This window comes from Urocampus carinirostris, chromosome 8 (assembly GCF_059441175.1).
Source record: "Urocampus carinirostris isolate Australia breed hairy pipefish chromosome 8, RoL_Ucar_1.0, whole genome shotgun sequence".
Lineage (NCBI taxonomy): Eukaryota > Metazoa > Chordata > Actinopteri > Syngnathiformes > Syngnathidae > Urocampus > Urocampus carinirostris.
Window position 1 is genome coordinate 30,854,148 of NC_142356.1, and position 25,586 is coordinate 30,879,733.

General features: G+C 39.4%; 3 protein-coding genes across 3 annotated transcripts; 1 reads left to right on the forward strand and 2 right to left on the reverse strand.

The window, feature by feature from the left end:
- Window positions 1–983: 983 nt before the first annotated feature.
- On the reverse strand, window positions 984–8,159 carry fbxo48 (F-box protein 48). The gene is made up of 3 exons (XM_088342352.1): window positions 8,117–8,159; window positions 4,359–4,590; window positions 984–2,603 (listed from the first exon to the last, which is right to left on the reverse strand). The coding sequence occupies exons 2-3, from the start codon at window positions 4,569–4,571 to the stop codon at window positions 2,394–2,396; spliced, it is 423 nt and encodes a 140-aa protein (XP_088198478.1). The 5' UTR covers window positions 4,572–4,590; window positions 8,117–8,159; the 3' UTR covers window positions 984–2,393.
- aplf (aprataxin and PNKP like factor) lies at window positions 5,583–14,748 on the forward strand. The gene is made up of 11 exons (XM_088342349.1): window positions 5,583–5,766; window positions 5,860–5,962; window positions 7,929–8,000; window positions 8,140–8,309; window positions 8,436–8,559; window positions 9,345–9,456; window positions 10,633–10,718; window positions 11,863–12,125; window positions 12,321–12,437; window positions 13,853–13,899; window positions 13,971–14,748. The coding sequence occupies exons 2-11, from the start codon at window positions 5,870–5,872 to the stop codon at window positions 14,108–14,110; spliced, it is 1,224 nt and encodes a 407-aa protein (XP_088198475.1). The 5' UTR covers window positions 5,583–5,766; window positions 5,860–5,869; the 3' UTR covers window positions 14,111–14,748.
- On the reverse strand, window positions 13,638–25,327 carry prokr1a (prokineticin receptor 1a). The gene is made up of 5 exons (XM_088342350.1): window positions 25,183–25,327; window positions 18,872–18,981; window positions 17,381–17,496; window positions 16,485–16,902; window positions 13,638–16,375 (listed from the first exon to the last, which is right to left on the reverse strand). Exons 4-5 carry the CDS (start codon window positions 16,898–16,900, stop codon window positions 15,661–15,663), a joined length of 1,131 nt encoding a protein of 376 aa, XP_088198476.1. The 5' UTR covers window positions 16,901–16,902; window positions 17,381–17,496; window positions 18,872–18,981; window positions 25,183–25,327; the 3' UTR covers window positions 13,638–15,660.
- Between the last annotated feature and the right edge of the window lie 259 nt (window positions 25,328–25,586).

Genomic DNA, 25,586 nt, shown 5'->3' on the forward strand with positions numbered 1-25,586 from the left:
AGAGGGAAAAATTTAGAAAATAAGAAAAGAAAGAATTTTTTGAAAAAAGTTCATAGAGAACAAAAAGAAAAAAGGAACAGCTCGGAAAAAATAAACACAATGAGATTTTTTAAAGGAATTTTAAAAAAAGTAAAAAAAAAAACAACACGGAAAAAGAAGAAAAAGTTTGTGTCGCATTCAAATAATGTCCATTTATATCAAGTGAATCTTGTTGCCAACATTGTACTTTCACTAAAAAATGTGATTAAGTACGGTTCTGTATCTTACAACCGACTAAATAAGCCCCCAAAAATGTTAATATTTTGTGACAAAATATATCAGGAAATAAAAAGAAATGGATATCTTGTGAAAGAATTGTAAGAACAAACGACGTTTGTAGGCCGTACAACCTTTGCAATAGTACATGAGTCAATTCATTCAAAAGAGAAAAATAATTTTTCATTGCCGGAAACTCAGCAAAATGTAACTTGATGTCAAGTTTTGGACATGTTAGATAATTAATTATCTTGCCACACTTGGGATTGCTGTTGCTCACTGTTGTTTCAAGCGTTGCTCACCGACTTTTTGTGAACGCTCAGACCCGTGGAAAATTAGAGGGAACATTAGCTGCAGTAAATCTTTTTTAGCCATAAAATAGTTATCGAGGGTGGGATCGATTCTGACATAGCACTCCAAGGTATGAAAGTGATTGTCAGCCATTTGTGAAACAATACAGCCTTTAAATTGCTCAGAACAATCTATTTCTGCTTATAAAAAACATCTCTGCTCAACTCCAACGCTTCTTTTACCCGCTTCACAACCGTGATGTTAAAAACATAGAGGAAGAAAAGTCCTTTTGATTCAATACAATACATAGGGATGCAATTTACAAAACACACAATGAGCTTATTAGGTATAAAATAAAGTCATAGTTGAGTGACTTTAGTGACTGTTGACCCAGTGTAAGCAATTAGTGAATGGGCACACAAATACCAGTGACGATCTTTGGTAAGCTGATTTATTGTTTCACATAAAATGTTCTTTCTATGGCTTTGACTTGGTGTGATATCAATCAATTCATTATTTTAGACATAGGTCTATAATAACAATAAAATACAAATCAATAAAATTTGTAACACAATCAATAAGAAGGAAAAAATAGCAAAAAATAAAGCATACAGAGCTGCACCAATTTAACATAAATACCAATTCCATGCAATCATTGAAAAATCTATACTCACTGGGCTGACAAAAGCTTCAGTGATGTGATTCTTTGTTTACAATGTTATTGCAAACAAAGTAATCAATTTTTAGAATCGGTCTCTTGAAGCAGGAGGTTATTATTCAGCTGCATGTGTATTTGTAATATGATTTTACTTGAATCAACATTTCCAGCTTTGCTACCAAGTTTCACTCCAGTACTTCAGACATTATTGTCCATACGAATACAATTTACCTGACATATCTTTGTACAAGCATTCAAATACAGACATCATAAAATATGTTTTTGGTTACATAGGACTAAAAAAAGATAAAATATTGTATCCTTTATACCTTTAATTGGTAATTTACTAGTATGAAAAGTGCTCCATTTATTTTACTAGTAATAAATAAACCAAGTGTTTTTTGGGGGTCATTCCTTAATATCATATAGCGCAGCTCTAAATTATACATTTTTTTTCTAATAGCACCAACGCGGGTAATCTTTTTAGTACACGAAATGACTTGGTCACACTTTTTAAGTATCTAACATTTTCGTCTGATAAAAGGAATGACTTCATAAATTATTACATTATCATATATTTAATTTCTCAGCAACTTACAGTGGCTAAAAAAGGGGACTCTATTTTACAAAATATGATTAATGTTAACAGAAATATTTTACAAGTTGAAAGAAACAGCTCGTACACATGGGGCAGATACACGGTGAAGTTGTGTTTTGTAGCCATTGTTGAGCAGGGGAAAAACACCTTTAAGACACTTGACTCAAAGGCAGAAACTCCGCGGTGACGAGTTCTTTCCTAGCGGCCTGCAACCTTTCGTTACGAGTATTAATGATCATTTATATCAAATAATTTGGTAGTTATACTCCCAAAAAAATAAGTGGAAAATGTTTTGAATCAGATAAATTGTTGACATGTACACGTTGCAAATAGCAAGTATTGCATATATGCACAGCATATATGCAATACTTGCTATTTGCAAGCCTTGCATAGCCTTACTAGGAAGCAACAGGCCAATCATATTGCAGTGGAAAGGCGTTTCAAAGTCTCGCTCTCCCTCATTCTTCCAACAGCAAAGTACGCTGACTTTCAAATACCGCATTCATAACGCGGGGAGAAATCGCGTTTTGCAAACCAATATATCTTTGTAAAGTATTTTTGGCCGCAGTTGTGAGGGAATCGCTTGCATTTTCAACCCCTGATACCATTTGTAGGGCTAAGAACGTCATAGAGATGAGGGCATCGGTGCATCTCAGCCTCCAGGATTTCTCCCCAGGTTTCCATGTCCATCGATACCATCTCCCTGCCAAGAAGCTCGAAAGCAGATGTCACATTGCTATATCGACCACTCAGCCAGGCCAGCTTCATACGCCTGAGAATGTAGTTCTTATTCATGGACTCCTGCACAGGAACACACACATACAGACCGATATTCTCACAACAGATACTGTACACCAGTATTAGTTCTTAATTGATAACAATTTTAGAGAGTCGCATACAGTAACCCCTTGTTTTTCGCGAAGGTCGCATTCCAAAAAGGTCCCGCAATAGTCAAAACACGCAAAGAAGAAGACCTTTATTTGTTTGTTAGATACTCTATTATACATAAGAACCAAGTTCAAACCCAATTTACAGGCTCAAACATTTGTTTAAAAAATAAAACTACTGTACTTTATTCACTTTTTTTTTTTTTACAAAAACCTCTGTACTGTCATAATCCATCCATCCATTATCTGCACCGCTTATCCTCAGTAGTGTCGGGGGGGTGTTGGAGCCCATCCCAGCCGTCGTCAGGCAGTGGCCAGCCAGTCGACGGGCACACAGAGACAGACAACTCACCCGCTCATTCATACCTAGCAGCGACATAGTTGGGTGTCTTGCCAACGGACACTTCGACATTTAACTTGGAGGAGCTGGGAATCAAACCTGCAACCTCTCGGTCCCAAGACAAGCGCTCAATCAATCCCATTCAGTTTTTGTGAAAACAGTAAAGTTTGTAATCTTCTTACTTGTACACAATACAGTAACATTTAGTACATCTATCCACCCATTCATCCATTCTCTGCACCACTTATCCTCAGTAGGGTCAAGGGGGTGCTGAAGCCCATCCCAGCCATCTTTGGGCAATGGGCACTCAGAACTATTAGCCAGTCAGTCGCAGGGCACACAGAGACAGACAACTAACTCGCTCATTGACACCTAGGGACAATTAACCTGACATGCATGTTTTTTGAATGTGGGAGGAAACCGGATTGCTCGGAGGAAACCCACGCGGGCACGGGTAGAACATGCAAACTCTGCACAGGAAGGCTGGTAGCTGAATTGGATCCCATGATCTCAGTACTGTGCCGCGGATGCCCTAACCACTCAGCCGCCATTCCACCCTAATAATAGTATGTCAAAAATATTGTGGATTTCAGGACGTTTATCACAGGATACTTCGCTATCATGTGAACTTTTTATTTATTTTATTGTAACGTTTTTTGTTTTTTTTTCAAAATAGGTATATGTATGTTTGGAGATGCAAAAAAAAAAATCTAAAACACGCAGGGTAATTGGTGACTCCAAATTACCCTCGGTATGAGTGAGAGCATGAATGGTTGTCTGTGTGCCCTTCAACAGGGTGTGTGCCCCCTGTCCTGGAATGGATTCCAGCACCCCCGAGACCCTGTTTAGGTTAAACGGTGCAGATAATGGATGGATAGAAGGAATTAAACACATATTGTGTCCATGTATATTCAACAGAAAATGTTAAGAATGTGTCCCGACTGAAACCATATATTTTTCTTTCGTCAAACATTTTTGAAAATGCACCAAGGATCCACTAAGGAGCACTAAAGAGCCGTATGCGACTGGAGCAAGTTTCGAGGGTGGGGAAGTTCAACTATGTTGGTGATTGAAATCATGTTCCTCAGCCTTTTTGTGCTTTTGTCAGTCTAAAACATTTAAACTTGGAATTGAAACAGATTTGTGCATACGTAATGTAGTCATTTACAAGTCAAATTTATTTGTTCAGCCCTTAATCTCAAAGAGCCTCAAGGGCTGCACACAGGCAAACACAGGTAGAAAATGGCCCGGTGAGCAGAATGCCTATCACAATGCACGATAAAAATCCATGAAGTAGCAAAACCGCAATACATCATGAGATCACTGTACCTTCCAGGAGAGTCCATTTCGGCGGTCGGCGTCCACTTCTCTGCGGCAGACTTTCAAAAAGTGGATGCACTGAGTCCTCCACACCTGCTCGCTATCCTGGATGATGGCGTTCCATAGCCGGCAAGTAGCTGAGGAACTGCACAGGCTGCAGGCGTCCAGCATGTTGAAAATCTTTGAGGTTATTTCTATGGGCAGAAGCTCGGCGAAGTTCATGAGTAGCGTGAGTTGATCCCTGCACATTGACAATACCACAAAAGCTTTCATTGGTTGATCATTGACATGTGCTCGGCCTTCTCAGTTGATTTATTTTCCTGAGAGAGATGACTGTAGATGCCCAAGACACACCAAAGGAAATGATACCCCTGCCACCCTAGTGGTTAAGAGACCCAAACAACCAAGATACAGCAGATAGGCGCGGTGGAAAACTAAAGCAAATGGGCTCTTTGAACTCAGTTGGGCATTGTTAACACATTATGAATACAGAAAATATCAAACGATGCACCCCAACTTTAAACATAATTTTTTAATGTACTGTGGTTTTTGTTTACCAGTAAGAGTCTCTAAATAATAATACACATGGTCCCTTTAAGGGAACTAGCTACATTTTAGATGGGTGGAGATCAATTCTCCTTAAGAACAGCCCTAACGTGATAAAAAGGAATACTCATATTCTATCAATAAAGTTTCAAAAATAATTATTAGTGGAGTTTTTATAATCATGCTGAAAACCCCGTATTTTTTTCGATCTGTGTCCAAAATCATTGCCTTTGCACAGTTAGCTTGCAAGATGGCAAAGCAACTTTAAAGGTAAACACAGTCTCTATCATGTTCGCCTACTTGGGAATGCGCAAGCGAAGAGAAATAAAAGCAACCGTAACAAACATTTTACCCAGTTCAGATGAAGAATCACATGCTTGTTATCTAGGAATATTCAAAGTGGCAGTTGATTATTTGTAAGGTTTTCTTACCTACCAATACAAAAACAGCTGATCGCCCACCGGTAGGTTTACATTTAAAAACAGATCGTGTCTTGTTACTCGCCTGCGCATGCGCATAGCGAAGTTGCCAGATTGGTCATTGTTTAATATTTTACATCAATATTTTTAAATGCCTAACACATGTTTTTAGGAATGATTTATACGTATAAAAAACATATTACTCAACAAGAAAAAAATATATATTGTACAGTGTAAAAAACGGGCAGTCACTTAGGCGCATGCGCTCTCCGACCGGAACTATCTCTTCCGATGTGTTGTTGTTTTTTTGCCTCCTCTCTGAAAATATACGTGGAAGGAAACTTTTTAAAAGTAATTTATACGAAATTTGGGTTCTCTGCCAACGAAATGATGTAATTTATTCGACACTTTTCTGTACTGGTTGGATAGAACAACTCAGTCCACGTTATCTGGTAAACCATAAAAGCAAATGAATGACCAACTCGTGGTCCTATACATTGGCATTATTAGTGAAAATCTCTGTGTTTTCTTTCTTTTGTTTCAAGTGTAAAGACAATGCCCGGTTTCAAACTGGTACCGATGCACGGCGGTGACGCTATCCTCCTTCCTCCGGGGGAGACCGTCCTGGGCCGAGGCCCTTTCTTACAAGTAAGCCTATCCCATTAGTTTATATTTGACTTGATCAATTCAGTGTTTTGAAGTGTGGTGTCTTGTATTGTGGAGGGTAGGATTTAAAGCATTGAAAAATAAGTGCAAACTGCATGTTCCCTTAAAGTCAAAATCAATTAGTTCACCCATAAGTGTGGCGCAAACAGAGGACATAGAACCAGTAGAAATTGCCCTTCAATCCCACATTGATGAATTAAAACTTATATTTTTGGGCCAGAATAGATCGGGGGTCTCAAACTAAACTACTTTACTTTGTGAGATTTGGGCCTCATTGTGTTTGGTAGAAGAGAATCTCTGATAAAACTACTTTATGATTTAATACAAAATTAGATCTAAAAAGGTCAAGTCATGTTTATTTGTATAACCCTTCATCACAAAGAGTCTCAAAGGGCTCCACAGACCACAGATTATTGCAAACCACAGAATATCATTACACCATCCCCTGATCTTAAACCTACATGAGGGCAAGGAAAAACCTAAAAACCTCAACATGAGGAAAATTATGAAACCTTGAGAAGGTACATGAGGTAATCCCCCTTCCAGGATGACCAGGCTGCATTGAATATTGCAATGAAAATGTAATGAAATGATCTGCATTTATATAGCGCTTTTCAAGTCAATGACTTCCCAAAGCGCTTTACATTGTGCTTCACATTTCCCAATAGCGGCCGTGATCTGTGCAGCCATGTAAGGTGCTAACCTGCTTATTGGGGGTATTGGGGGTTCAGTGTCTTACCCAAGGACACTTCGGCATGTAACACGGACAAGCCGGGATTCGAACTGGGATCCCTTAATCCTAAAACGATCGCTCTACCTCCTGAGCTACTGCCGCCCCATAACAAATATTAAACAGATAATGTCAACAAAAATATAGGTAATTCATATGCTATGAAATAGAAGTGTGTTTTAAGCTTAGATTTAAATGTATATACATCTACGAAAAGAGAAACTAAATATGTGAGTAGCAAAATCTGATTAGAACTATCCGGATTTAAATGTATATATTTTTAAAAACCTTTAACACAAGCTGGTCTAAACATGGCTTCTCCCAAAGGTTTTAATGACACATTACATTTATGGCAGCGGCCACACAAGTCAGGCTACTTTGATATATGACGACATGACAGAAGCAAAAGCTCTTAAGTTTTGTTTGGTAAATAAGGTCAAGTAGATAAACTATGTTTAACACACTTGGGTCAAAGGCAGAAACTCACAGAAAGTTATGAGTAAAACTCATCCACTGTCTTCTAAACTTCAGTTCAGTAGTGACAACAATCTTTTTTCTCAAGAAAATAATTCACACAACACAATTATATGAAGAACTACCATACTTAGAATAATATTGCACAACCAAAGAGTTTTACCAAAGAGTCTGACACGTGCATGACACACCATAAAATGATACACCTCTCTAATGAAACAGCAGTCACCTCAAGTTTTATCTTAAAAAAATTGTATGTTAAAGGGAAATTGTATATTATTTAGCGCCTCCTACTGTGAGAAAAAAATAACCTAATCCATTTTTAAAACAAATCTGATTTAACTTATAAAAAAAAATACATGGACTATCATAAAAACTTGCATTTTTTTAAATATTAGTAAATCAACAAATTTGTATTTGTTTTACATAACATGAGGCTACCAAGACATGGTTGTCCACGGTTGTCTCTTTGAGTTGCCATAGTTTATAATCTTCCTTGTGCTTCTTAGCACTCATTTTCGATTGCACCGCACAATATATATTACACAGTGACCCTTTAAGTGAAAATTTTATTCATCTCTGAATACGGTCTTACATAAATATTTTTGCAAAAAAATGTATTAAATACAACAAATTCATATGGGTTGATAGGCATGCCTGTTAAATGCATGACATTTTTAGGAATGCTTTTGTCTCTTTCACAAACATACATCTTAGTATTTTTTTGGTTTTTTTATGTGTGAGGTGAGTGACAAGAGAGTGTCCCGAAGTCATGGCCTACTGATCAACCAAGATGGACAACTACGCCTCAAACCGGTGAATCAACATTAAAGGTTTCCTCTCAATGATAAGGGGTAGAAATGAAAACAATATGGTCTATCTGCATTTACAACCGAGTTTATGGAGTTCCAGGATGGAGTTTCAATGCCTACCTGCTTTGTGTTGTCACATTTAGACACACTTGAATCCATGCTTCCTGCAATCATCCCTGTCTGATGACCCTCAACCCCTTCAGAAAGACGTGTGGTGCCCCCTTGACCACGGCGACATCTTCTCACTACTACCGGGACAGCTCATGTTTCAGGTGGCGGTGGTGGGTGGACAGACATTGGAGGGCGCCCTCGGGTAGGTGTTGTGCCTTGACCATTGATGTTGAAGTGCCGTTTGATGTTTATCATGTGGGAATGGCCTTTGATGAGGACATTAAGTCAATAGGGCCTACGTCTTCTCCACTTGTTTGAATGAGCGCAGGCAAAGTGGGACATCAGAGGACCCCTCACTTCCAGTTTCACATCTCCTTCCTCCTGGTTGTCATGGTTCTGAGCAACAAACATCCACTCAGCAAATGCCGCTTCCAGGAGAGATGCTGAACAAGGTGTACCTATATTTTACTGATACATTTTATTTTATTACCGTAAATTCTGGACTACATGCCGCTACAGTTTAAGCACCATGGCTTTATATACAGTGTACTTGTTTTGGGGTTGTTGTTTTTTTTTCGCAAGGCAGATGGTCTCAAAGGTGTTTGCTGCATTTTCTGACACGCAGCGGGCCCTTATCTTGGATCTCGCCAGGTGCAGTGCCGTTCTGGGCCCCTCGTCGATGTGGTGGCGTTGCCCACTCCTTCCGACAATGTGCCTAGGAGCTAGCTTAGAACTGGTGTGGACCAGAAATGTTTTTCCTTTAATCCTTGAGGACCAATGACAAGCGAATGCAACGTGGTCCATAGCACAGTAACCTCCAATGACCAAAAACAGATGTGCTATTTGAGACAGCCCTTATTCTTGTTTTCTTTTTGCGCAATAGTACATATGTGCTCGCCTCTGTAATCACCATCTTAAACAGTCACATGATCAAATTAGGGGCTAGAGGAAAACGGTGCAGCTGAAAACGTCACTCTCCACCATCACTCCTAAATTTTGCGCATGCGGCTTTCTATTAGTTGCGTTCTGCAGTCCAGATTTTAGAGTAATTCTTTTTTTTAGTTTGGAATTTACTAACATCCATATTCACAAATATTCATAGACACTCACAAACACCACCATGCCATGCTGCAGATTATTATAAGCAGACATATTTACGATGAATTGATGTATTTTCCATTTGGTTCTGTCAAATTGTGAAGAAGATAGGTTAACTAATCTGAGCGTTCCTTTACAGGGAGTAGAGGTGTCACAGCTAGCGGCCATGTCCCCCAGCCCTCGGAAAAAGCGACTTTTACCTTCATGGATGTTAGAAGCCGTCAAGCTATCCAACTCACCTGACCGCCAAGGTGACACATGACACTTTTTAGCATCTAAATTACATATGTCACATCCATTTACTTTTAACAAGGGTTGGGAACTTATGTCTTGCGAGCCACATACAGCCCTTTTCATGAGTACATATTGCTCGGAGATAAAAGTTTGCTCATGCAAATTTCGTCTTTGTTGCTCTAATCTTTATTTGCCTTAGTTGGAATTAAAAACTTGCAAGGCCAACATAGCACTGGTTGTGCAATTGGTTTGGTCCACTATGTAAGGGGTTACACCAACCAGACCCCGTTTTGGCTTTGCATCGCTAAGGAATCCTATATATGGAAGCTCACTAAAAATCTATGTTTATTGTTGTGATACCTTATGATAAAAACCCTCAGAAAAAAAACTAAATTACCAAAAACGCCAGCTAAGTATACAATGCAATTTGATTGGATAAGTGGTAGGGGTGGGCGAATTTTCTCTCGCGCGCGCCCACTAAGCTGAAGGGAAACTTTTTGTTTGCAGTATTGTGTGACATATTTTGACGAAAGAACTGCTTGCTTAGCATCAACGGTTTTAAGTAACAGCCGGAGGGAGAGAAGTTTAAACTGTATTTTTGTTGCTATGGGACAAAGGCTCTGGCATTATTCATAGATTTTATTGCATCATCTAATGTCACTCAGTGGAATAAAATGTTCCGAAGAATTAGCTTTTGTCTGGAGAGCAAGTTTGGTGGTTTTGTTGAATTTTTTCTTATAATATGTGGTACGCTCCCTCTAATAAATATATTTTGCTTTTATGGATCTTTGGGCACACCGAGTTGCACTTATATCTAGAGACAATTTGGAGTGCCAAGTTTGTTATTGGGATATGGGAGAAAACCGTAGTGCACCGGGAAAGCGAGTACATATTTACTCCACTCAGGGAGGCCAGTAGCTGGAATTGAACCCAGATCTTCTTAACTGTGAAACCTATGTTAACCAGCCGGCCACCATCCCGCCCCCTGCTCACCTCCTTGTATACAGTACGCAACAAATTGATGCATAACTAAAATTTGATATCTTAATTCAAGATTGATAGTTTGTTCAACTATTTTTCATGTTACTTTGATGTGACAAAAAAATGCTATTCAATGTATTATTTATCACATAGAAAATTTAAGCACGGATTCTTGCAAATTCACATGCTTATTTGCTTTTCTGACATCACAGCCATCAGAAAACGTGAACGGAATGAGCATAGCGAGGACGAAGACAAGACAAAAGTCAAGAGGAAACGGAAAGATGGACGACAAAAGGTTTTAGTGGAGAAAAGCAAATGAAAAGACAAAAATATACTTAATTGCAATTTTTGTGTCATTCGATAGAATAAAAAAGTCACACTGACAATGTAGATCAGTGGAAGACATTCTTTTACCTTTCAGTAGAACTTGTTGGAAATGAAAAGGTGCACTACCGTAATGTCCTCCTATAATGAAGTGTTAATTGAAATGACATTGGTATTATATGCCTTTAAAGTATTTACAAGGTAACGCTATATGTCGAAACTATTTACTCTGAGGGCCTCATATAGAAACATTGAAGAAATCAAGGGTAACTTTAATTTTTTATTACTGCAATTAACCAAGCATGACAAAATCTTTTCTTTTAAAACAAAAACCGACAAGCTCTCTAGAAGCTTAGCTGTAAAGTTTTTCAAACTGATCAGTTCTGTGGAAAATGTAAAGTTACTTCAACATGTTAAATATAGCACTGTTGTTAGATAGATAGATAGATAGATAGATAGATAGATACTTTATTCATCCCCGTAGGGAAATTCACCCTTCCAACAGCATTCCTGCGCTGGAGAACAAAATAATAGTAAAGCAAAAAGAATACAATACACAAATACCCAATGTGACGTGTTAATACCCAATGTAGCGTGTTATATAGAGTATCTAGATAGTGCAACACAGAATACACACTGCAATAAAAATATGGTAATATGCAATGTGGGGGTGTGGTTTAATGTTAAAGAGCCTCATGGCATGAGGAAGAAAAGATCTCCTCAGTCTGTCCGAGGTACAAGACTGTGACAGCAGTCATCTGTGGATATATAAAAAGCCCAAAAGCTTAAAAAACATATCTTTTACGAGTAAATATGACTTCAATGGGTCACTGAAAAATGGTTTGCGGATATGGTTCCTTGGCCGCAGCTTGGACACGACTGGGTGAGGCGGATAAAAACACTTAAAATCATCAAGGAAAATATTAATACAAGTATTTAATTTTCCATAAAACCTATGGAAAAGAGTAAATATAAACAGTTGTTAGAGAATAATTGCAACTATATGAAACTATTTGACATGTATAAAAAAAAACACACAACAGTATCTCAATTTGATATGATATGTTATCGTGCAATAATGAATAAATGAGGTAAACAAGTTTGTCCACCTCTAGGATTTCCCGTCATCTGAAGAAACCTTCGCCAAAAAGCAGGAGGAAATTGACTGTGTTACTATGGGAAATGAGCAAGAGAACCACGACCACAGACAAACCAAAACTGGAAAGTGTGATGTCGTTGCTGCTACGAGTGATGTAAAAACAAGGAGGTGTGATATCCCATTGAGTGGGCAACAAAATAACAGACCAAAAGTCAAAGAAAATGACAAGTCCGCTTCCAAACTGCGAACTGTTTGTCCTTATGGAAAAGACTGCTACAGGTATATTTATCTGTGTTAAAAATGATGGACTTTCTGTTAAACACATTTCTTTTTCTTGTTCTGCGTACATTCTTGTAAGTTTTCTCTTTTGCACAAGGACCTACAAGACACAGGAAGGATACTTTTAAAAATAAAAATACTTCCTTTTCAATGCACTTTAAAGTTGTTCTTTCTGTTTTCTTCCCGTCCTCTCAGGAAGAACCCGGTCCACTTTCAGGAGTGCAGCCATCCCGGAGACTCGGACTACGAGGAAGAGGAGGAGCCTGAGGAGGAAGAGCGCCCTGACTGTCCTTATGGCGCTGAATGCTACAGGTTAGCTTGCCTTAAACCAGGGTTGGGCAAACTATAGCCTATGGTCCGGTTTATGGTTTTTGAATCCTGCCGGCGGAACGGAAATGGTAAAGATATCAGGTTAAAACATTACTACTAAAATGTTTTTACCTTTGCTGAAAGCCTAATTCCCCCCAAAAAAGGCACAGTCAAACCACTTTGTTGACAGTACATCATCCGTTCCCAATTGCACGGGTAGTGACAGTGACTACAGTGAGGCTTTCGCGCATTGAACGGATAGCACCATCAAAGTTTCTCTTCTGTTTCAAGTTGTTTAAACCTGTTGTAAGCAGGTCAAAATGACCCACCACTGTGTTATTAAAAACCTAGAAAATATCCCCTAAATTGCATTTCATTTAAATTTAAATATTATGACTTTTCTTAGACTAGTCCTAACAATAGAAAGAATAAAATCTTGTTGTTATTCACATTTGTATGGACACTGTAATAAAAAGGTGCGGACAACACTAGGGTTAAACCCTTCATTAAAAATGAGCCAACAAATGACAATGAATAATAGGCAGTGCACCGACAACATTGGAGAGGAGGCAGCATGATCATGACGGTAATTAGAAATATTTTGATGACATGCAATCAGTTGTGCTTATATGTTGATGAAGTAAGGCACTGTTTTGCATTTTTAGCAAGCACAAGTCTGTTAACGAACTTGGAGTCCCCTTGTAAACTCTCCCCATAAAAATATTCTTTAGAAAGAGCCTATCTGCTCTCAGCTTACTTTTAGCTATGCTGTTCTGGGACGCGCAACACATTATGAAGCAAGAAAGGGAGCTTAGAGCGAAAATGGCAAAAGTAAGAAAAGTCCTGTTTCAAATACAGTCCTAACACCAACATAAACTCCAACAAAGAAGTGTTTATTTGAGTGTGTCTAAAGAAACTTGCGGAATTAGCTGGCGATCATGACATTAAGCCAGGAGATGGCAGCATTAAGTAACAAAGTTTCAAATTACAGACATCAAGCTCAAGGCTTACGTTAAAAGGATGTAAATGTAAAACAACAACTGTTTACCAATTGTTTAGCTCCAAAAATTAAATGTCAAGCAAAAAAAGACACCCTTTCCTGTTTTTCTTTTGAGTTCTTAAATGCATTTTAGCAAATTTGGTGATAACACAATGGGGACAGACATATTGTATCATTTCACTTTAATTCTTATTGTTTCAAAACCAATTTCATGACATGTATCGAGACACTATCGTCAAAACACAGGGTTCCTATCAATATTTTCCCTTTTAGCCCAGCTCCCTGCAAAATCTCAGAACCCAACGTGGCCCGCAAGTAAAGTTTGTCCACCCCTTAGATAGATAGGAACTGAATTAGGAATCGGTCATTTATAAAAAATACTAATTTTACTTTCCCGTTTTGTAACAAAACCATACAGGAAGAATTCTCTTCATCGAAAACAATACAAACACACAACAAGATCAGGTAAGCTCATACGCAATGAGAAATGTATATGTCATCGATGCCTTCTAATATTAAGTCCATCTTGCTGTCAGCTCGCAGCAGGCGGACCACCAAGGGAAGGCCAACGTCCAACGTGGAGCCTGATTGGAGCTCCGGAGACAGCTTCATCGACGACAACAGCGAAGACATGGATGCTGACTCGGATTACGCCCCTCCACTTGACTCAGACTAAACCTGGGTTGGGGTAAGTAACAGGTTACCTCCCACCCCTCCAGTGAGAAGATCCCAAGCGGAGCCTGACTGTATTGACAATATAAAGTAACTGCAGAGAGAAGTTTAAGCCTCTGACAAGTGGATTGATGCTCGATTGCGCATCAAGACATTAAAGAGCATAAAGATGAACATAAGAAAAAAAAAGTAGTATCATGTGTGTCACTTGACAGATTTTTTTTTTAATGCTACATATTTGTTTTAATTCTGTACAACCTCAACAGATTATTTTACTTTTGGAAATTCAAGAGATGATATTCCATGCAGATACATCCAAAATATATTTTGAACGAGTCAACCGATGCACTGTCGACATATAAATGCTTTTATTTAATGAGTGAAGAGATGATTTTACTCTGAAGGGTCCCCAAAATACTTGTTTTTTGGGGGAGCTGAACTCAGTGTGATGTATGTATACACAGGAACAATACTGTGGTATATTTTTCTTCTGTAAATCAGAGTTGTTGTTGTTGTTTTTTTAAGCTCAACCAGAATAACAAACAAGAAATGTATCTGTACAAACAGATAAATAAAAAGAACAACCCTAATACTACCAAGATAATAAGTAATTCAACTCAATAAAATATACAGTATACTAAACTAGGAGTGTGAGGCAATGTCTATTCTAATGAGACTTACTTTCACTAACTTGCCGCACTTTGAAGAAAAGTCCAGGCCCTCTGATGTTTGGTCTCCCATTTTCTAAATTAGCCCTAACAGCTTATGCAAGGTCCTAGAAGGTACGTATGTGAGAGTTAATGTGTCACTCTGGACTTGGAGACGCCGTTTCGTTAGGATCCTTTGATACAGACTGTGAATTCCCCTATCTGCATTGCTGGTAAGAAGTCTGATTCTTTTCCACAGAGGTTGTCATTAATAAACAAGAATGTTCACAGCCTTCAAAGTTGAGCGGAGTCTTTTAGGGGCTCCAGTTCATTTAATCTTGTTATTTATGTGCTTCTGTTGGCTACATCAAGCAGTCATGTCAAACTATCAGTTTGCAGTTCAAAGTAATGCAGTTGGAATGTGAATCAGCACCTTCAAATCAATGGCCATGCTTTTAAGTCTAACCAGGAAACAGGAGAACTTCCATCTCTAGGTTGGGGATGCTGCTCCAAGGGAAGGAGTCCAAGTATCTTGACAAGTGAAGGAAAAAAAGAACGAGAGATTGAAAGCCAGGTCGAAATCCACATCAGTCGTTTGGGATGCAGAGACAAAGGGCTGAAAGGCAAATCTCTAATTTTCTAGATTTTGCAAAGACAAACGATCCTAGTGAGTTTTCACAATTGGGTATTCCCCCCTTGCATGGGAGAGAAAAGTTATAGAAACTTAAACATTAAGGAGGAGCACAAGTTAAGTCAGATGATTGAGTTGTCGTCGTCTTTGAAAGAGAATCGTCTTGGTCTTCCTTGGTACTCCTTCCAGTTTTTTAAGGACATCAGGTCCTTTAGAACCATCAGTAGCTTCAGAGTTACCATTACCACTAAAATCGCATCCAGATTATTAGGATCATCAAGACCTGCAGGACTGCTTCGAGCTTGCTCCTTCCACTTCCTCTGTCACCCTTAGTGAGGAGGTCCGGGCCTCTTCACCTCCGGACCTATGAGGTACAAAGTAAACTAGTGGGGGTGGTATGCTCCGATTGGACTTTGAAGCCCTTCTGGCTTTGTGTCTAACACTGACAAAGCAAAGTGTGTTGATGACACCGTTACTCATTGCTACGCACTCCACAACATAGAACACAACCAAAGCATTTCGGTCCCTGGAGATGATAGTGGGGTAAAAATCCCTCAGAACTGAGAATCCATAGTACGGAGTCCAACAAAGAACGTAGGCTAGCAGGACCAGCATGAGGACAAGTACTGTCCGCCGACGCTTACGCAGACGTTTACGGATCTGATAAGTCTGGAAACCCGGAACCTTTTTAAACCAAAGTTCCTTAAAGATCCGAGCGTAGCACACCCCCATCACGGACACCGGGACCAGAAACTCCAAAGCCAATATCAGCAGAAAGTAGGACTGATACAGGACACGCTGGTCTACGGGCCAGATCTGAGCACAGAAAGTTTTAGGAAGGTCGCTGTGGCTGTGAGGGTACTCAAGCTCCGAAGACATGGTGGCAGATGGAATAGAGATCACTGCTGGGATCCCCCACACCGCCGCTACCACAAAGTACCATGTATGGGGGGCCAGGCCAGGACCCAGGGGGTGCACGATGGCAGTGTACCTTAACACACATTGCAACACCTATTAATACATTATGCAGTTGCTGTGTACCTACATTACATTTTGTTATGCACAATGCGAGTTTTTTTGAGGATTTTTCCATTACCAACCTGTCCACGGCAATAGCGAGTAGAGCGTTGGTGGACACATGCAGCGACAGGGTCCTCAGATAGTTCACGGCGGCGCAGGCGACCAGTCCGTGACGCCACGACAACCGGCTGACCACATAGTAGTCCAACAGCAGCGGGCAACAGATGGCCGCCACCAAAGCGTCAGACACGGCCAGGTTGGCCATGAGGAGGTCGGCTAGGCTGCGCTTCTTTCTGTAGCGGAGCAGGCCAACGATAAAGGCGCAGTTCCCCGCGCCGCACACCACCATGATGCTAACTAGCGACAACGTGATGACCACGCTAGCCACCAAGAAGGCTGGGCCGCTAGTGGCATCCGGCATGTCCTCCGGAGACAGCTCATAGTCCACCACTTCGTAGTCCAGAGAGTTGGGGACTGCAAGGCTGCTGTTGTTCATGTCTGGCAAAGAAGTTGAAGAAGACCAACAGGTCAGACCCAAGATTTGAAGCCCAGTAGCATGAAAGGGAAAAAAGTGTCACAAAAAAAAGTAACAAACAATTAGCTCAACTACAGTACCCGACAAGAACCCATATTGATAGTTCCTATCACATGATCTACATCTGGGCAACACCGGTACTAGCGGCCATTTTGTATATATACAATGGTTCCCATTATTGTGATTAACCTTTTAAATTGTGACTAACAGAGTTTTGGTATAAGCTGTCGTTAGAAAAATGCTCCAAAGCACATTACAATGACAAATGTTCACTGATCCACAACAAGACCCATACGTTTTAGTAAAAAGTTTCGAGTAAAGTTTCAAGGGAAAAAAAAGCTCTCTCTGGAATGAATTTTGGCCGGCAACTGGCACACTGTTCTCGGTCAGCATGGGCCAGCCCCACAGTTTGGTCAGGTTTTCGCTCTGCCCTCAACTCACCGGATAACTTTGCACTATGTTGGGCCAGGCTTCATTGATGCGCTGGGGCCATCTCCGGAAGTGGCATTGCACAAAGTCAGGTTCTCGCTTTGCCCTCCACTCACCAGGTAACGGTACTTCAAAAAAAAAAAGTCACAAATAATGACGCCGTAAACTTTCCTCTTCCATTTGACAAGCCAATATTGTAGACCCATGACAACATCAGACAGTGTCTGACATCCAGGTTGGCTGACTGTTCACATTCAGGTATGCGTGCAACGCCACATGAACAGTATCTCTCCTGTAAATGAGCAAGGCAAATTTAACCCAACCCGAAGTCCTTTAATATTGGTGAAGAGTGGCTTTAAAGTTTTATTACCAACTAATGGAAAGTCTGTGAGGAAAAAGCAAAAGCTTGTTGCTGTCTATTTTATGGTTTCCATCCAATTCCAGGAGCGTAATTATGGCATCTTCCAATTTAGGTTTGACTTTGCTGGATCTGATCCTTGTAAATGCACGGTAGTATTGATTGATACCAATCTAATACTGATACTCTTTGTTTGTAAATATGATCACTGAATGATTGAACCTTAGAGTTTGTTTATAATCACAATAAAAAAGCATAAAGATTTAAGGCACTATTTTTTATTGGATAACTACAATGTAAACTTTAACAGTATAAAAATATATATAAATATTTATATTGCAACTGTTTAAGAACAACAGCCATGAGAGTCAAATAAAAAAGTAGCAATGTAACGAAAATACAAATATAACACTGTCAACAAGACATCTAAAATACTTTCCATTGCACTTTATTTTGAAAATAAAGTCAGTAGTGCAAATTCTGTGTCATTTGTCCCTCATTCCCAGCCTTTGGCTCTCTGCTCCAACAAGGAAGCCCTTTTGGCTGTTGCTGGAGTGACTTACATCTGATTACAGGTTTTTGTCTTGGAACAGCAACATGTTTACTTGTTGGGCTTCACCTCATTCTTCAAGGTGCAAAGTGAGCCTTTTTCATGTGTTTATGTAAGTTTATGGTGTTGCCACAGTAGTGGACCAATTTAACACACAAATTACAACAAGAATGGTGCTTTTTTGTTAATGAAAAAAAGTCCATAACTCCCTGCGCTTTCTGTTTACCTACCTGGTAGGGGTGGACAGATCGATCTGACTGATCTCTCATTCCCCTTGCCCTCTCTGCCTGGCAGGGAGGATGCAGCAGGCCAGCCAGTGGCCAGGAAGGGGCTTAAAATGTGCCTTTCAGTCACTCGTTCAAGCAAGGACTCTGTGTTGCAGAGGAGAGTGCTGGGCAAGAGAGAGAGAGAGAGAGAGAAAGGGGGTGTGCTATTTGCGCAGCGAATCTGCGCTTTGAGAAAATTAAGAGAGGAGCCTAGTCTTGATCCGATCCAAGTACAACCTTAGCATCTATAATTCTGCTATTTCAATCGATATGCCCACCCCTAATCAAATCAGCAGCGGAACTTTGCCTATTCCGCTACATTGACATACCTCTTGTCCAAAAGTCTTGTTATGTTGGTTAGATCCCTCAGCCACTAGGATCTAGGGGCACCATTTCCTGTGGCGTGACTTGGGCAAGTACAGCCTGGTGGCACCCATCCCTGTCCAGGCCAACATATGTTATGTATAGAGCAGGAATTCAAAAAGCTTAAAGAAGGAAGACAGGAAGTATTGAGAACTGGTGGCTTATCAGACTTCATTTTCACGTTTGTGTGGATAGAGTTGCTTGGCGGCGGCTCGCTTGTCTTCACACCCTTGACAATTTTACCATTCGTGTGTGGAATGTTACATGTACACTGTGACGCTATCACTCTCATGAATATAGACACACAGTTGTCACTGTTTAAAGCAAGGGTGGGAAAACTGTCTGACTCGCGGGCTTTATTGGTTACTCAAGTTTGTCAGAGTGGCTTGGCCAGGATTGAAACAAGTCTTGATTAATTCATTTTATTTTAACTACCTTATGTGTCGATTTCTTAGGGATCTGAACAGAATTTGAATCTTATTTTTTTTACTCTGGGCCGCCATCTCCTGGCTTGTGTCATTATTGCACCCTCTGTCAGCTTGTTCATGATGCGTGTGCAACAATGTGAATTTCTTGGGGTTTGGGTTGATGGTTTGACTACTTAGAAAGGATCTGTTCTTGATTCAACCTTTTTTATGCTACACAAGAAAATAAAAACTAAACAAGTAACCTGTGGTGACGAGCATATAACTCTCGTACTCTCCCCGTTCCCCATCCTGCCTACCTAATGTGTTCTGCCCCAAACAGCTTTGCTTAAAGTGAGATAGGTGCGGTGGAAACTCAGTTAAGCATTGTTAACATGTACTTAATAGAGAAAATCTACTTTTTTAAGGACACCTTAAACAGAGCACCCCACCTTTTAGCACTAAATATAAGAAAATTCATTGAGAAACTCAATAAGCTATCGGCCGAGCTCAGAAGGAACGTAGGCATTACAGGCATTAGGAGAAAAATACTAGTAGTATTGTTTAAACTATTTTTTTTTTCCATCTGGCCTAAATAAAAAGCCTAATGTGGCCCGCGAGCCGTAGTTTGTCCAGTTTGTTGTAAAGTCACTGGGTACAAATACCATGTTACCGGTATTAAATTGAGGTTATTTTTACTTAAATGCATTTTACTACTTCTCTAAACTTTTTTTATATATAAAAAATATATATTTTGAGAGAGAAAAATGATCTGTCAGTCGAAAAAGAAAATGTTACCTGGAAAGTTTTTTTTTTTTTTTAACAAATTTTAATTTACCCTTTTCCAACTGGACTTTTTGCATTGTAAATTTTTTCTTTTACTTCGAATACATAGGGAGTAAATGATCATTTTTCTAATGAAGAGGATAAACGGAAAATGCAATCTTTTCATTCAAAGTTGACCAAAGAATTAATTTTCCAAGCTTGATATTGTGTCAATAGGTTCCGCTCACAGGAACAAAGCTTTGCAACCCTGAACCACAAGATCAAAAGTCAGAAGTAGTTTAAAAGAAAAAAAATCGAAGAAAAGCCAAAAGTTCCACAAAGAGTCAGGAGCTTGTTAAATGGGATGACTTTCTTGGTGTGCTTGATAAAGTGTCTTAAAAAGAAGAACGTTTTACATAACTTTCCATTTTCACGTTTTCCCCAAATTTAATATCTTTTTTGATCACTTCAGATTGTGTACGCAATATAACATTTTATTTTGTACGGGAAAGAAAATTGTGAAACAAATTGCTTTGCATAGTTGGCTACACGGAATTTACTGCAAGTAGGAAAAGAACTAAGAAATATGCTGAAAGAATTGCTTTTGTTGGAAATAATACTTGTTTACAGTAATTATGTTTGCATTTAATCCTACATCAGGGGTCTTAAACCCATGGCCTAGAGGGCCCCCAACTTAATATGTGAGTTTAATGTAAGCGTTCGCTATGGATGTTCCCTTCAGAGAGTAGCTTGTCACCCCTGTTGAACTGAAGCTTGAAACACAGTGGATGCACTTCGCAAATAACTGACGGTGAGTTTCTGCAGTCTGTTAGAAATGATTTATCTGCTTGACCGTGGTCATAAAACACAACGTGGCTGTATTTGTTTCGTCCTATGTTAGAGAAGTTAAATGTTAAACTATTTTACAGGAAGTTTGTGTTCGGAAAATCACACGCTTAATACATGGTTCGTACGGGTGCTTGAAATCCTTGAAAATATTTGTATTTAATCTTGTGCTTTGAAGGTTTGAAAAAGTGCTTGAATTTTATGTGAAGCACTTGCAATTGCTTGAAATTGTTGCCATGTTTCTTCAGTCAGGTGTTGCGGTAGGGTTAGGAGCTAGAGTTTGGGCTTCAAATAATGGGTTTAAACTTGTTTTATGGTTTCAAAATAGAATTTGGGGCTAGGTTTAGACACTAAGGTTAAGGCTCCTATCAAGGTATCAAACTGAATTTAGGGTTCTGAATTAGGTTTGGTGCTCGGGTTACAGCAGCGTTAAGTGTAGGTCTATGGTTAGAAACAAGGGTTTGAGCTCCATGGCAGGGTTCTAAACTGAATGAAGTGATTGTAGAAAAGGTTTAGAGCTAGGGTTACAGTTTGAAATGGGGTCCAGACTAGGGTTACAGCTAGGGCTAGGTTTAGGAGCTAGGGTTTGGGCTGCAAGTTAGGGTTTTAAACCAATTTTAGGTTTCCGAAATAAGGTTAGGTCTATGGTTAGGGTTTGAAACAAGCGTTCAGCGTCCTGTTCTTTTGATTACCGCTGAGTTTATTTTTTTAATGGTACTAAAAGTGGGCTTTGAAAGTCCATAAATGCTTAATTTTGGCTGGGAAAAGGGTGTACGGACCCTGTAAAAACATACATTAGAATCTGAATTACAATACAATTTTTCAACTCGCATATGTAGTATATCTTGAATTCTTGATTACTATTACTAATTCTTATAAATTCTCTCTTCTCTCTCTCTTCTTATATATATATATATATATATATATATATATATATATATATACACAGTTGTGGTCAAAGGTTTACATACACTTGTGAAGAACATAATGTCGTGGCTCTCTTTTAGTTTCCAGTTATATATAAATCTCGGATATTTATCTGATAGAGTGATTGGAACAGATAGTTCTTTGTCACTAAAAGATTAATGAGGTTTGGTTGTTTTATGACTTTATTATGGGTTAACAGAAAAAGTGATCAAATCTACTGGGTCAAAAATATATATCCAACAACTCGAATTAGCAGTTTTGGTGACTTAGAAAGTTGTGTCAGTGAAATGAGCTTCATAGCATGGCCTCTTAACTTCCTGTGAGAGATTTTGAGTGACTAAAGATGGTGACTTCTCTGAGGCCATTTAAACAAGACTCATTGGATGAAAACGCCCACAAACGCTACAATGGGACAGTCAAAGGAGCTCAGCATGGATCTGAAAAAGTGAATCATTGACTTGAACAAGTCAGGAAAGTCACTTGGAGCCATTTCAAAGCAGCTGCACATCCCAAGAGCAACAGCGCAAACAATTGAAAGCATAGAGTCCATGGCACTTTTTTGTCACTGCCACGATAAGGAAAAAAAACGCAAGCTATCTCTTGCTGCCGAGAGAATATTGGTCAGCAGGGTGAAGACTCAGCCGAGAATCACCAAAAAGCAGATCTGCCAAAAATTAGAAGCTACTGCAACGCAGGTGTCAGTGTCCACAGTCAAGCGTAATTTGAATCTCCATGGAGGCTGCCGTGCAAGAAGGAAACCCTCGCTCCAAAAGCGCCACCTTAAGGCTCGACTAAAGTTTGCTACTGATCACATGGACAAAGATAAGACCTTCTGAAAGGGAAGTCCCGTGGTCAGACAAAACAAAAATCAAGCTATTTAGCCACAATGCCCAGCAAGTACACCATGCCTACAGTCAAGCACGGTGGTGGTAGTATTATCCTGTGGGGCTGTTTTGCTACCAATGGAACTGGTGCTTCACAGAAAGTAAATGGCATAATAAAGAAGGACTACCTTCAAATTATTGGTGTGTGAGTGTGTGTGAATGGGTAAGTGTGAAGCACATTGTAAAGCGCTTTGGGAGGTCTTCATTGACTTGAAAAGCGCTATATAAATGCAGACCATTTACCATTCAAATTCTTCAAGATAACCAAAAGTCATCAGCCGGAGATTGGGTTTTGGGCGTAGTTGGGTGTTCCAACAAGACAATGACCCCAAACACACTTCAGAAGTGCTAATGGAATGGCTAAATCGGGCTAAAATTAAGGTTATAGAATGGCCATCCCAAAGTCCTGACTTAAACCCCTTTGAGAACTTCTGGACAATGCTGAAGAAACAAGTCCATGTCAGGAAGCCATCAAATTTAACCGAACTGCACCAATTTTGTCAACAGGATTGGTCAAAGATTCAACCAGAAGCTTGCCAGACGCTTGGATGGCTACCAAAAGCACCTCATAAATGAATTCAATGCTACCCTGGCTAGTGCCCTGGATTCAGTATCGCCCATCCGGCTTAAATCACGACCTAAAAGACGCACGCCTTGGTTTAATGATGAAACTAGATCCCTTTAAACGAGAATACAGGAAATCTGAAAGAAAATGGCGCGCTACCAAGCTTGAAGTTTTCCATCAAATCTGGTGTGATCGTTTGTTAAAGTATAAAGCGGCCCTGGCCTCTGCAAAATCAGCCTACCTTTCGAAGGTGATTGCGTCACAAAAGAACAATCCCAAGGTCCTTTTCGACACTGTAGCATCGCTTTCAAGGCAACAGACTATCCCAGATAGCTCCACTCATTCTGCCCACGACATAATGGTCTTCTTTACTAAGAAGATCCAAAGCATACAGGAAGAAATCGCTAAAGACAGTATTAATTCAACACATACTAAAGCACTCAAATCTATAGATGCACGACATGGTGGCTGTCCAGGGATTTTGTCCCGTTTTAGTGAACTGTCACTCGATAATCTTAAACAGATGGTGAATACGGCCAAACCGACAACTTGCCAGTTCGACCCGCCTCCAGGTTCACTTATTAAAGGTCTCTTTGGCGTTCTTGCACCTTCAGTTCTAAATATTTTAAACATATCACTCTCCTCAGGTGTAGTTCCAGCGGCTTTTAAGTCCGCCGTCATTAAACCCACACTGAAACGACCCAACCTTGATCCAGAAAACTTATGTAATTATAGACCTGTGTCAAACCTACCGTTTCTTTCTAAAATACTTGAAAAAGTAGTGGCACAGCAGCTGAATGATTTCATGTCCGAGAACAATCTCTTTGAATCAATGCAATCAGGATTCAGGGCTAACCACTCTACTGAGACAGCTCTGATTAAGGTAACCAATGATCTCCTACGGGCAATGGACTCTGGCGCATCATCACTTTTGCTGCTGCTGGACCTTAGTGCTGCATTTGACACAGTGTTCCGCTGGTTCGAGAGCGTTCTCCATCCGGGCACCGGTGTTGTGGAATGCTCTTCCCCCTGAGATCCGATCTGCAACCTCAGTGGAAATGTTTAAATCTAAGCTTAAAACTCACTTCTACTCTATAGCATACGAATAACCTAAACTTCTTATATGTAATAACTTGTGAAGCCCTTTGAGACTATTTGTGATTAAGGTCTATACAAATAAAAATGACTTGACTTGAAAAATGACTCATTAAAGTGAAAATGACCAAGGGACATGTTATCAAATATTAGCACTGCTGTATGTATATTTTTGTCCCAGCAGATTTGATCATTTTTTTCTGTTAATCAAATATAAAGTCATAAAATAAACAAACCTCATGAATGTTTTTGTGACAAAGAACTATCTGGTCCAATCACTCTATCAGATAAAAATAAGAGTTTTAGAAATAACTGGAAACTAAGAGAGCCACGACATTATATTCTTAACAAGTGTATGTAAACTTTTGACCACAACTGTGTGTGTGTGTATATATATATATATATATATATATATATATATATATATATATATAAATATATATATATATTGGAACTAATTTTGTATAGATGTTTGTTCCCTTAAAAATATATTTGAGAGTGGTATGTTTTTATCAAAACAACCTCACCCAGACATAAGGGTCCGGCAGCCCCTACAAAAATCGAGTTTGGGACCCCTTTTCTACATAGTCTGCCTTGCTGTGAGTAAATAGGTACCGCGCTGTGTTTGTAGAGTTTATTGTCGCTTAATAAGAGGAATTGCCATCAATAAAGGAAGCAATAGACTGAGGTAGAGATCTATGGCTTTAAGACATTTTCACATAAAAACCAAAATGACGACATAGCGAATGCATTGTAATTTGTTTACCTGATGAATTAGTGAGATTTCTTACCTTGGCCTGGGAGCCGGGGAAAAAAGTAGTTTTTCCACACTACAAAGAAGTCGTAATTAAAAATGGGGGAGATAATAAGTTTCAAATCAGATAAAATAAGGAAAAAAGCCAAAGTGCAGAGAATATATATAAGCGTAGACAGACGTTCTTTTCACGGTTGAGCGGGAACCTGCGCGTACACGTGGCGCGTTCGTGCCTCGCACGCACAATCGTGCACGCGCGATTAATGTCGCCTCATTACTTCAGCAAACAATTTTAACTTAGTGTTTGATGGCTTGAACTACTTAGTACAAATGATTTACAGCGAACCGTGGCAGATTATTTTAGTGTAAAACACAAAATCTCCAATTCATACTTCCTTTTGAATTCGTTTTTACACATAATATTATTCTCACCAAATTGCT

Bases quoted from the DNA above. Each gene is read 5' to 3' on its own strand.
- fbxo48 (XM_088342352.1), bottom strand. From the start codon at position 4,571: ATGAACTTCGCCGAGCTTCTGCCCATAGAAATAACCTCAAAGATTTTC. The intron at 2,604-4,358 runs GTACAGTGATCT...GTTCCTGTGCAG, and splicing joins GAAATGGACTCTCCTGGAAG to GAGTCCATGAATAAGAACTA.
- aplf (XM_088342349.1), top strand. From the start codon at position 5,870: ATGCCCGGTTTCAAACTGGTACCGATGCACGGCGGTGACGCTATCCTC. The intron at 8,310-8,435 runs GTAGGTGTTGTG...GAATGAGCGCAG, and splicing joins ACATTGGAGGGCGCCCTCGG to GCAAAGTGGGACATCAGAGG. The intron at 12,438-13,852 runs GTTAGCTTGCCT...AAAACCATACAG, and splicing joins TATGGCGCTGAATGCTACAG to GAAGAATTCTCTTCATCGAA.
- prokr1a (XM_088342350.1), bottom strand. From the start codon at position 16,900: ATGAACAACAGCAGCCTTGCAGTCCCCAACTCTCTGGACTACGAAGTG. The intron at 16,376-16,484 runs GTTGGTAATGGA...ATGTGTGTTAAG, and splicing joins CTCGCTATTGCCGTGGACAG to GTACACTGCCATCGTGCACC.